This window comes from Nerophis ophidion, linkage group LG13 (assembly GCF_033978795.1).
Source record: "Nerophis ophidion isolate RoL-2023_Sa linkage group LG13, RoL_Noph_v1.0, whole genome shotgun sequence".
Lineage (NCBI taxonomy): Eukaryota > Metazoa > Chordata > Actinopteri > Syngnathiformes > Syngnathidae > Nerophis > Nerophis ophidion.
In genome coordinates, this window is record NC_084623.1 from 58,797,604 (window position 1) to 58,809,445 (window position 11,842).

Below are 11,842 nucleotides of genomic sequence, written 5' to 3' on the forward strand. Positions count from 1 at the left end.
AAATAGATCACCAAAATGAAAGCCCCGAACTGGGCCAGAACAAAATGAACGATGGAATAGTGGACTTTATCACACCATTAATAATTAAATACATTTAAATAATTGAACCTAATGCTAATCGTATGTACAACACACACGTCTGTACAAGCAAGCAGCGACAATTGATTGATTGATTAGTAATTTTCGCAATACAGTAGATATTCCGTAAAATTGACCACTAAATGGTAACACCCTAATAAATTTTTTTGGTCCACTTTAATCACTTCATGTTACATTCATGGAACAAAACTAACTTAGAGTAAGGAAAAAAAAAAAACAGTACTGTTAAATAAAATGTTACACAGTGTGGCCACTGGGTGGCGGCATCAACCGGAATCATTCATCAGCAGAAGAAGAAGAAGAAGAAGCACTTGCCGCTTTTTACTGTCTAGTAATGGTGGTTGTGGGCCACGAAAAAAAAGAAAAAACATTTCCTTCAAATAAGATTAATAAAGAGGGACTTTTTTGTTAAGCTTGTAAACAAACAAACAAAAAAAAGATTGTACGATTACAGTGTATTTATAAAATTACTCCGGCTTCCTCCCACCTCCAAAGACATGCACCTGGGGATAGGCCCCTCCCACCTCCAAAGACATGCACCTGGGGATAGGCCCCTCACCTCCAAAGACATGCACCTGGGGATAGGCCCCTCCCACCTCCAAAGACATGCACCTGGGGATAGGCCCCTCCCACCTCCAAAGACATGCACCTGGGGATAGGTTGATTGGCAACACTAAATGGTCCCTAGTGTGTGAATGTTGTCTGTCTATCTGTGTTGGCCCTGTGATGAGGTGGCGACTTGTCCAGGGTGTACACCGCCTTCCGCCCGATTGTAGCTGAGATAGGCGCCAGCGCCTCCCGGAACCCCGAAAGGGAATAAGCGGTAAAAAATGGATGGATGGCTCCAGCGACCCCCGAACAGGACAATCAATCAATCGTTTATTTATATAGCCCTAAATCACAAATGTCTCAAAGGGCTGCACAAATCATTACGACTACAACATCCTGGGAAGAACCCACAAAAGGGCAAGGAAAACTCACACCCAGTGGGCAGGGAGAATTCACATCCAGTGGGACGCCAGTGACAATGCTGACTATGAGAAACCTTGGAGAGGACCTCAGATGTGGGCAACACCGCCCCCCCTCTAGGGGACCGAAAGCAATGGTAGGAAACGGATGGATGGATGGTGACACTAGCGTTTAAAGTGGCACATTTAAAAGAAAAAAAAAGACAATTCCAGTGATAAAAGTATAATTTTCCACTGATAAATATTAACTTATGGAATATTACAACAGAGGAAAAGGCATTAATACACAAAGTCCTGATTTTAGGTGAGAACTTTTTGTTCAAAATGTCATAACTTACTTAATAGTCAGCCCATTTTAAAAAGCTTGGTATCAAAGCTTGTATCAATAAAGAAAAAAAAAACTAAATTAAAAATAATTTAAAAAAAAAGCGTGTAAAACGCTTGCTAAACAAAAAAAAGAGAAAACGAGGTTTGACAGCTACGGTGTATTTCTATGATAATGAATATTTTTAATAAACATGGACACAATTCTGGACATCAATTGTAAGCCGGCTGCACGCGTCTATTAAGTCACTATTAAGTCACCACTTAAATCACAACTACTATTAAGTCACAACTTAAATCACAACTACTATTAAGTCACCACTTAAATCACAACTACTATTAAGTCACAACTTAAATCACAACTACTATTAAGTCACCACTTAAATCACAACTACTATTAAGTCACAACTTAAATCACAACTACTATTAAGTCACCACTTAAATCACAACTACTATTAAGTCACAACTTAAATCACAACTACTATTAAGTCACCACTTAAATCACAACTACTATTAAGTCACCACTTACTTAATAGTTAGCCCATTTAAAAAAAGTTTGGTATCAAAGTGTGTATCAATAAGACAAAAATAATAAAAATAATACAATTAAAAGTAAAAAAAAAGTTTTTAAAAAGCTTGTAAAAACGCCTGTTAAACAAAAAAAACAGACAAAAGAGGATTGACCGTTACAGTGTATTTTTAATTAATTAACTTGGTGAAACAAGTTGTGAAGAGGCGGAGTCGGCGAACGAGCAGCAGGGCAGGGCACGCTGTAGCCCGGCCCAATATGGCGGCGAGGAGGCGGAGAATGCGGCTGAGCAGAGAGGCGGGGCGTGCAGGGAGCGACGCTACTAGCGAGATCAGGTGCCTGGACACAATTAACTTATCTCTTCATTATGTATAAAAGGGGAGAAGGAGGAGAGATCGGGGAAGGAGGAGGAGAGCCCGCAGCAGCGAACGAGGAGCAGAAGCAAAGAGAAGAGCAAGTAGGACGGAGACGCGGCCAACCGGGCGACACGGAGGAGCGAGCAGCAGGAGCGGCGACGGCACAAAAGACTTCCTTTAAAGTAAAACAAACAAGAGTCAAACCTGCTCAGCATGTCCTTCCTGAGTGGTCCATGGAACCCGAGCGACGACAACTTGAGTCGTTCACACAAGTGTTGAAAGTGCCACATTTAAAAAAAAAAAAAACTGACAATATTAGAGATATAAGTATCATTTTACTGTGATAAATATTAAATTATGGAATATTACAACTGGAGAAAACACATTAATACACATGGTCCTGATTTTAGGTGAGAACTTTTTGTTAAAAAGGTCATAACTTACTTAATAGTTGGACCATTTTAAAAAGTTTGGTATCAAAGCTTGTATCAATAAGGAAAAAAAATATTAAAAATAATAAAATAAAAGTAAAAAAATGTTTATAAAAAGCTTGTAAAAACGCTTGTTAAACAAAATAAAACACACAGAAAAAGAGGTTTGACCGTTACAGTGTATTTTTAATTAATGAAATTGGTGAAGCTAGCGTTGAAAGAGACACATTTTAAAAACTGTCAGGCCTGCCCCTGATAGTTTGGTTGTGTTTTAGTTTTTCCTCTGTGTGTGTAGTATTTCCTGTCAAAACTCTTATTTTTGTCTGTTTCCTGTCTTTCTCCCTGAGCGCTGTTTCCCCTTAGCTGCGGCTCATTGGCACCCGTCCACACCTGGTGTCAATCAGCCCGCCCCTATTTTTACCTGCTTTGTCCTCCAGTCAGTGCTGGATTATTGTCGCTCCTACCTGTCGATGTCACCACTACCTGTCTTGTCGCTTGTAGCTTTGTCTACTTCTGTTCACTCTGCTCATGCCAAAGTTCCGTCGTGTCACAGGAAGTGTTTTTGTTCTTAGCCAAGTTTGTTATTCCCCCCTCCCCAGATCAGACCGGATGCAATGGACGCCGAGTAGGTCTGACATAATAGTGAGAGTCCAGTCCATAGTGGATCTAACATAATAGTGAGAGTCCAGTCCATAGTGGATCTAACATAATAGTGAGAGAGTCCAGTCCATAGTGGATCTAACGTAATAGTGTGAGAGTCCAGTCCATAGTGGATCTAACATAATAGTGTGAGAGTGCAGTCCATAGTGGATCTAACATAATAATGTGAGAGTCCAGTCCATAGTGGATCTAACATAATAGTGTGAGAGTCCAGTCCATAGTGGATCTAACATAATAGTGAGAGTCCAGTCCATAGTGGATCTAACATAATAGTGTGAGAGTCCAGTCCATAGTGGATCTAACATAATAGTGTGAGAGTCCAGTCCATAGTGGATCTAACATAATAGTGTGAGAGTCCAGTCCATAGTGGATCTAACATAATAATGTGAGAGTCCAGTCCATAGTGGATCTAACATAATAGTGTGAGAGTCCAGTCCATAGTGGATCTAACATAATAGTGTGAGAGTCCAGTCCATAGTGGATCTAACATAATAGTGTGAGAGTCCAGTCCATAGTGGATCTAACATAATAGTGAGAGTCCAGTCCATAGTGGATCTAACATAATAGTGTGAGAGTCCAGTCCATAGTGGATCTAACATAATAGTGTGAGAGTCCAGTCCATAGTGGATCTAACATAATAGTGTGAGAGTCCAGTCCATAGTGGATCTAACATAATAGTGAGAGTCCAGTCCATAGTGGATCTAACATAATAGTGTGAGAGTCCAGTCCATAGTGGATCTAACATAATAGTGTGAGAGTCCAGTCCATAGTGGATCTAACATAATAGTGTGAGAGTCCAGTCCATAGTGGATCTAACATAATAGTGAGAGTCCAGTCCATAGTGGATCTAACATAATAGTGTGAGAGTCCAGTCCATAGTGGATCTAACATAATAGTGTGAGAGTCCAGTCCATAGTGGATCTAACATAATAGTGTGAGAGTCCAGTCCATAGTGGATCTAACATAATAGTGTGAGAGTCCAGTCCATAGTGGATCTAACATAATAGTGTGAGAGTCCAGTCCATAGTGGATCTAACATAATAGTGTGAGAGTCCAGTCCATAGTGGATCTAACATAATAGTGAGAGTCCAGTCCATAGTGGACCTAACATAATAGTGTGAGAGTCCAGTCCATAGTGGACCTAACATAATAGTGTGAGAGTCCAGTCCATAGTGGATCTAACATAATAGTCCATAGTGCAGTGGTTCTCAACCTTTTTTCAGTGATGTACCCCCTGTGAACATTTTTTTAATTCAAGTACCCCCTAATCAGAGCAAAGCATTTTTGGTTGAAAAAAAGAGATAAAGAAGTAAAATACAGAACTATGTCATCAGTTTCTGATTTACATAATTGTATAAGAGTGCAAAATATTGCTCATTTGTAGTGGTCTTTCTTGAACTATTTGGAAAAAAAGATATAATAACAACTAAAAACTTGTTGAAAAATAAACAAGTTATTCTATTAACGGTGGCAGAGGGGTTAGTGCGTCTGCCTCACAATACGAAGGTCCTGCAGTCTTGGGTTCAATCCCAGGCTCGGGATCTTTCTTTGTGGAGTTTGCATGTTCTCCCCGTGAATGCGTGGGTTCCCTCCGGGTACTCCGGCTTCCTCCCACCTCCAAAGACATGCACCTGGGGATAGGCCCCTCCCACCTCCAAAGACATGCACCTGGGGATAGGCCCCTCCCACCTCCAAAGACATGCACCTGGGGATAGGCCCCTCCCACCTCCCATGACATGCACCTGGGGATAGGTTGATTGGCAACACTAAATGGTCCCTAGTGTGTGAATGTTGTCTGTCTATCTGTGTTGGCCCTGTGATGAGGTGGCCACTTGTCCAAGGTGTACCCCGCCTTCTGCCTGATTGTAGCTGAGATAGGCGGAGGAGACGGGTCAGCAGCACAGAGACGTCCCCAACCGATGCACAGGTCCCGACTCTGGACATTTTACTGCCCTGTGACAGACATTGTTTGGAAACAATGAAGGTATGTAAATAAACGTTTACAGAATATTTCTGTGTAAATAACTCATTTCACAACCTATATATCTGACACTTATTGTCTGTTGCAGCTAATATATGGGGGGAATGACCCTAAAATTTAGTGGGCGTGACTTATATACCAGAAAATATTGTAAATATTTGTACAGAAATTAACATGTTTAGATAATTGGCGATGGCTTCTGTTTTGTTTGATCAGCCGTTTTACTGCCCTGTCACAAACACGGTCTGAGACTGTTGCATCCCTAATAACTACTTGGCACACATTGAAGTACAAAGAGTGTACTTTATATTCACCTGCTTATTAACACAAATGTACATTAGATGCAGACTTTAAGGCAAAACATTAAAATGAAAAAGAAAAAACCTGACAGTATTTAAAAAACAATCAGGTTTTACCTTTTTTTTCCACCAGAAGATTGAAGTCATGTCAACTCCAGAGTCCATTATCCCTAAACTCTCTCCTGGACTTCTCCAGGGCAGCGGTGCTGTAGACGGTGGCAGGTCAGCGTCATCGGCATGCTTCTACACCGCCGGCAACACAACAGCAGCACGGCGCTCAGGATGATGCAGACTGTCAGACATGTTGATCTGAGAGGACAAAATGACACCATAACAGGAAGTAGACTTGACCTAACTGGTATGATTACAAGAAGTAAAATAGATCTAACTGGCATGATAACAGGAAGTAGACTTGATCTAACTGGCATGATAACAGGAAGTAGACTTGCTCTAACTGGTATGATTACAGGAAGTAGAATAGATCTAACCAGCATGATAATAGGAAGTAAAATAGATCTAACTGGCATGATAACAGGAAGTAGACTTGATCTAACTGGCATGATAACAGGAGGTAGACTTGACCTAACTGGAATGATGACAGGAAGTACACATGATCTAACTGGCATGATAATAGGAAGTAAAATAGATCTAACTGGAATGATAACAGGAAGTAGACATGACCTAACTGGAATGATGACAGGAAGTACACATGATCTAACTGGCATGATAATAGGAAGTAAAATAGATCTAACTGGAATGATAACAGGAAGTAGACTTGATCTAACTGGCATGATAACAGGAAGTAAAATAGATTTAACTGGCATGATAACAGGAAGTAGACTTGATCCAACTGGCATAAGAGGAAGTCGACTTGATCTAACTGGCATTATAACAGTGAAGTGAAGTGAAGTGAATTATATTTATATAGCGCTTTTCTCAAGTGACTCAAAGCGCTTTACATAGTGAAACCCAATATCTAAGTTACATTTAAAGCAGTGTGGGTGGCACTGGGAGCAGGTGGGTAAAGTGTCTTGCCCAAGGACACAACGGCAGTAACTAGGATGGCACAAGTGGGAATCAAACCTGCAACCCTCAAGTTGCTGGCACGGCCACTCTACCAACCGACCTATGCCGCCCAGGAAGTAGAATAGATCTAACTGGCATGATAACAGGATGTCGACTTGATCCAACTGGCATTATAACAGGAAGTAGAATAGATATAACGGGCATGATAACAGGAAGTAAAATAGATTTAACTGGCATGATAACAGGAAGTAGACTTGATCCAACTGGCATGATAACAGGAAGTCGACTTGATCTAACTGGCATGAAAACAGGAAGTTGACTTGATATATCTGGAATGATGACAGGAAGTAGACTTGATCTAACTGGCATGATAACAGGAAGTAGACTTGATCTAACTGGCATGATAACAGGAAGTAGAATAGATCTAACTGGCATGATAACAGGAAGTAGACTTGATCCATTTGGCATAATAACAGGAAGTCGACTTGATCTAACTGGCATGAAAAAAGGAAGTAGACTTGATCTAACTGGAATGATTACAGGAAGTAGAATAGATCCGACCGGCATGATAACAGGAAGTAGACTTGATCTAACTGGCATGAAAACAGGAAGTAGACTTTATCTAACTGGCATGAAAACAGGAAATAGACTTGATCTAACTGGAATGATTACAGGGAGTAGAATAGATCTAACTGGCATGATGACTGGAAGTACACTTGATCTAACAGGAATGATGACAGGAAGTAGTCTTGATATGACTGGCATGAAAACAGGAAGTCGACTTGATCTAACTGGAATGATGACAGGAAGTGGACATGATCTAACTGGCATGATAACAGGAAGTAGACGTTGTTTAACTGACATAACAGGAAGTAGACTTGGTGTAACTGGCATTATAACAGGAAGTAGACTTGATCTAACTGGCATGATTACAGGAAGTAGACTTGATCTAACTGGCATGATAACAGGAAGTAACATAGATCTAACTGGCATGATAACAGGAAGTCGACTTGATCTAACTGGCATGATAACAGGAAGTAGACTCGATCTAACTGGCATGATAACAGGAAGTAGATGTTTAACTGACATAACAGGAAGTAGACCTGGTTTAACTGGCATGATAAAAGGAAGTAGACCTGGTGTAACTGACACAAGAGGAAGTAGACTTGACCTAACTGTCATGATAACAGGAAGTAGACTTGATCTAACTGGCATGATAACAGGAAGTAGACTTGATCTAACTGACATGATAACAGGAAGTAGACCTGGTGTAAGTGACATAAGAGGAAGTAGACCTATTTAAGTGTCCACATATTTCCGTGACACTCACTCTGTCAGGTAAATGTTGTCTTCCATCTTCAAGCTTGTGTCGTCTGTGGCTGAATAAAAGACAAAAGTTAGTCGCAGTTCAATTGAAAAGAACAATAACTTATGAAGTTTGTTAGCACCTTGGCTGCAGTTGTGTCCTCTCCACCCCGCTTCACACACACACACACACACACACACACACACACACACACACACACACACTAGAACAGATCTATTGTGTATTTGACACAAGTATGAGAGTGAGACAGGAGGAGGTGAGGTACCGTTGGCACAGACGCCGTGTGCGCCGCAGTCTGCCAGCTGGCAGCGGCGTGGGTGGACACACAAGATGGTGGAGACTCGCCGAGCACAACGCCAACGCTTGTCTTCTTTACTGTTGATGGAGCAGAGGAAGGAAGGTGACACCAACAGGTAGGTTGTGGAACCACAGCCGACTTACCAATCGTCAGAAGGGTAGCTGGCTAATGAGCCGTTGGACACAAAGGTGGAAGACCCGCCTCCATCCAGGTTGATGGCGTTGATGACTCCCTTCTCCTTCATCAGGTCAGCCATCTCCCAAAGACTCACTCTGTCAACGTAGCACACATGTTGGCATGTGCTAGCGTAGTTTAGCATGTGTTGGCACAGGTTTTTAAGCTGTTAGCATATTTTAGCATGTGTTAGCATATTGCAGCGCGTGTTAGCAGTTTTTACAGATGTTAGCACGTGTTAGCACATCAGCACTTTAGTATATCTTGCCTATGTTGGCATGTGTTAGCATATTTTAGCAAGTGTTAGCACAAGTTTTCAGATGTTAGCACATCAGAACACTAGTACATCTTGCCCATGTTGGCACATGTTAGCATAATTTATTACGTGTTTGCACATCAGAACATGAGTACATCATGTCTATGTTGGCATGTGTTAGTATATTTTAGTAAGTGTTCCCACAAGTTTTTCAGATGTTAGCACGTGTTAGCACATCAGAACATGAGTACATTTGGCATGTGTTAGCATATTTTAGCAAGCGTTAGCACGTCAACTTATGTTAGTACATCCTGCGCATGTAGGCACATGTTATTATATTATAGCAAGTGTTAGCACATGGCCGCATGTTAGTACATCCTGCCCATGTTGGCACACGTTAGCATATTTTAGCACATGTTAGCACATCAGCATATTTGTACACCCTGCGCATGTAGGCACATGTTAGCATATTTTAGCACGTGCTAGCACATCAGCACGTTAGTACATTCTGCACATGTTAACATGTATTTGGGCATGTTGGCATGTGTTAGCATATTTTAGCACAAGTAAGTATATCCTGCAGATGTTAGCATGTGTTAGCACATCCTGCACATGTTAGCACATCAACACATGTTAGTACATCCTGCCCATGTTAGCATGTGTTCGGGCATGTTGGCACATGTTTGCACATCCCGCATGTCTTAGCACATGATAGCAGGTGTTAGCACATGGGCGCATGATAGTACATCCTGCCCGTGTTGGCATACATTGGCATATTTTAGCACGTCAGCACATTTGTGCACCCTGCGCATGTAGGCACCTGTTAGCATATTTTAGCACGTGCTAGCACATCAGCACGTTCGTACATCCTGCACATGTTAACATGTATTCGGGCATGTTGGCATGGGTTAGCATATTTTAGCACATGTTAGCATGTGTTAGCACATCAACACATGTTAGCACATCCTGCACATGTTAGCATGTGTTAGCACATCAACACATGTTAGTACAACCTGCACATGTTAGCATGTGTTAGCACATCAACACATGTTAGTACAACCTGCACATGTTAGCATGTGTTAGCACATCAACACATGTTAGTACATCCTGCACATGTTAGCATGTGTTAGCACATCAACACATGTTAGTACAACCTGCACATGTTAGCATGTGTTAGCACATCAACACATGTTGGTACATCCTGCACATGTTAGCATGTGTTAGCACATCAACACATGTTAGTACAACCTGCACATGTTAGCATGTATTTGGGCATGTTGGCACATGTTTGCACATCCCGCATGTCTTAGCACATGATATCAGGTGTTAGCACATCCTGCAAATGTTGGCAGGCGCTAACACATGTTAGCATGTGCTAGCACTTGTTAGCACACCCTGCACAAGTTAACAGGCCTTTTCATATCCTGACATGTTAGCACCCCCCGCTTTGAGCGTGTCACTGTAAAGACATCCATGGTTTCCGGGGCTCGGATCAAGTCTCGCGGAGGTTTGTCCAGAAGAATCCACTCGTTCTTCTCACCCGCTTGTTCCGGTCTTCCCGTCCAGCTGGAACAGGATCAGCCTGCCCTGAGCGTCGTGGCCCACGGCCGTCCTCGCCGACTTGACATTAATGAAATGACTGAAGGCACCTGCGAAACGCACGCAGCAAACTCAGGATTCCAGAAGCTCCACCCGTCGGGACTCCCGGCTGGCAGAATTGTGAGACCCAAAAGGACAGGATCAGGCGGGAGCGTACCAGAGCCCTGTAACTTGTCACACTCCGCCTTAAGACTGGAGGAAATGTAGACTTCACCCTTTCTGAGCAGCCACACCACACCACTGATCAGCTGGACAAAGGGGTTGGACTGGTCCAGGATGTCTTCTTCAGACAAGTACCTGCACACCAGTGGTACTTTTGACTTAGTTCTCCTCAGTCTTTGGACCAAAATGTATTTTTGGTGTTGTCAATTTTGAGATTTCGTCTCAGTCAACACAATGAGAAAATATTGGAGTCAGCTAACAGGCCGGTATATGAAAGATAAAGTACAAACGGTAAGAACTCTTTGGAAGCAACATTGTGTAGACCAGTGATTTTCATCCATCCATCCATTTTCTACCGCTTATTCCCTTTTGGGGTGGCGGGGGGCGCTGGCGCCTATCTCAGCTACAATCGGGCGGAAGGCGGGGTACACCCTGGACAAGTCGCCACCTCATCACAGGGCCAACACAGATAGACAGACCACTTTCACACTCACATTCACACACTAGGGCCAGTTTTAGTGTTGCCAATCAACCTATCCCCAGGTGCATGTCTTTGGAGGTGGGAGGAAGCCGGAGTACCCGGAGGGAACCCACGCATTCACGGGGAGAACATGCAAACTCCACACAGAAAGATCCCGAGCCTGGATTTGAACCCAGGACTGCAGGAACTTCGTATTGTGAGGCGGACGCACTAACCCCTCTGCCACCGTGAAGCCCCAGTGATTTTCAACCACTGGAAATTATGCAACTTCACCTAATTGGCCACAAAAGGTTTTTTTTTGCATATCCATCCATCTTCTTCCGCTTATCCAAGGTGGGGTCCCAGACTTCCCTCTCCCCAGCCACCTGGTCCAGCTCTTCCCGGGGAATCCCGAGGCGTTCCCAGGCCAGCCGGGAGACACAGTCTTCCCAACGTGTCCTGGGTCTTCCCCGTGCCCTCCTACTCCTCCTTGGACGTGCCCTAAACACCTCCCTAGGGAGGCGTTCGGGTGGCATCCTGACCAGATGCCCGAACCACCTCATCTGGAGGCGGCTTTTCTCTTATTTCCTTCCGGATGACAGAGCTCCTCACCCTATCTCTAAGGGAGAGACCCGCCACCCGGCAGAGGAACCTCATTTGGGCCGCTTGTACCGGTGATCTTGTCCTTTCGGTCATAACCCAAAGCTCATGACCATATGTGAGGATGGGAACGTAGATCGACCGGTAAATTCTCTCTCTCAGTTCCTTCTTCACCAAATTATCACAAAAAACGTTGTATTACATTGTGTTCCGGACAAGAAGACTGCTCGTAAAACTCCACTTGGACTTCAAAGGGGACAGATGGCAGGATCCGCCCAACTTCCACAGGAACT

At 43.1% G+C, this 11,842-nt stretch overlaps 1 protein-coding gene across 5 annotated transcripts in view; it reads right to left on the bottom strand.

Annotated features, from left to right (window-relative positions):
* Window positions 1–2,591: 2,591 nt before the first annotated feature.
* Window positions 2,592–11,842, bottom strand: part of LOC133564792 (N-acetylglucosamine-1-phosphodiester alpha-N-acetylglucosaminidase-like) — a 23,138-nt gene continuing 13,887 nt past the window's right edge. For 2 of the 5 annotated variants that reach the window (XM_061919289.1, XM_061919288.1), the window contains 7 exons: window positions 10,485–10,624; window positions 10,269–10,377; window positions 8,442–8,570; window positions 8,122–8,375; window positions 8,004–8,052; window positions 5,765–5,956; window positions 2,592–5,320 (listed from right to left, as the gene is read on the bottom strand). In XM_061919289.1, the coding sequence (XP_061775273.1) occupies window positions 5,818–5,956; window positions 8,004–8,052; window positions 8,122–8,375; window positions 8,442–8,570; window positions 10,269–10,377; window positions 10,485–10,624 (820 nt within the window). In that variant the 3' untranslated portion in view covers window positions 2,592–5,320; window positions 5,765–5,817. Of the gene's footprint in view, window positions 5,323–5,764; window positions 5,957–8,003; window positions 8,053–8,121; window positions 8,376–8,441; window positions 8,571–10,268; window positions 10,378–10,484; window positions 10,625–11,842 lie in introns of all 5 variants that reach the window. The other 3 variants (XM_061919286.1, XM_061919285.1, XM_061919290.1) reach the window with 3 other exon arrangements.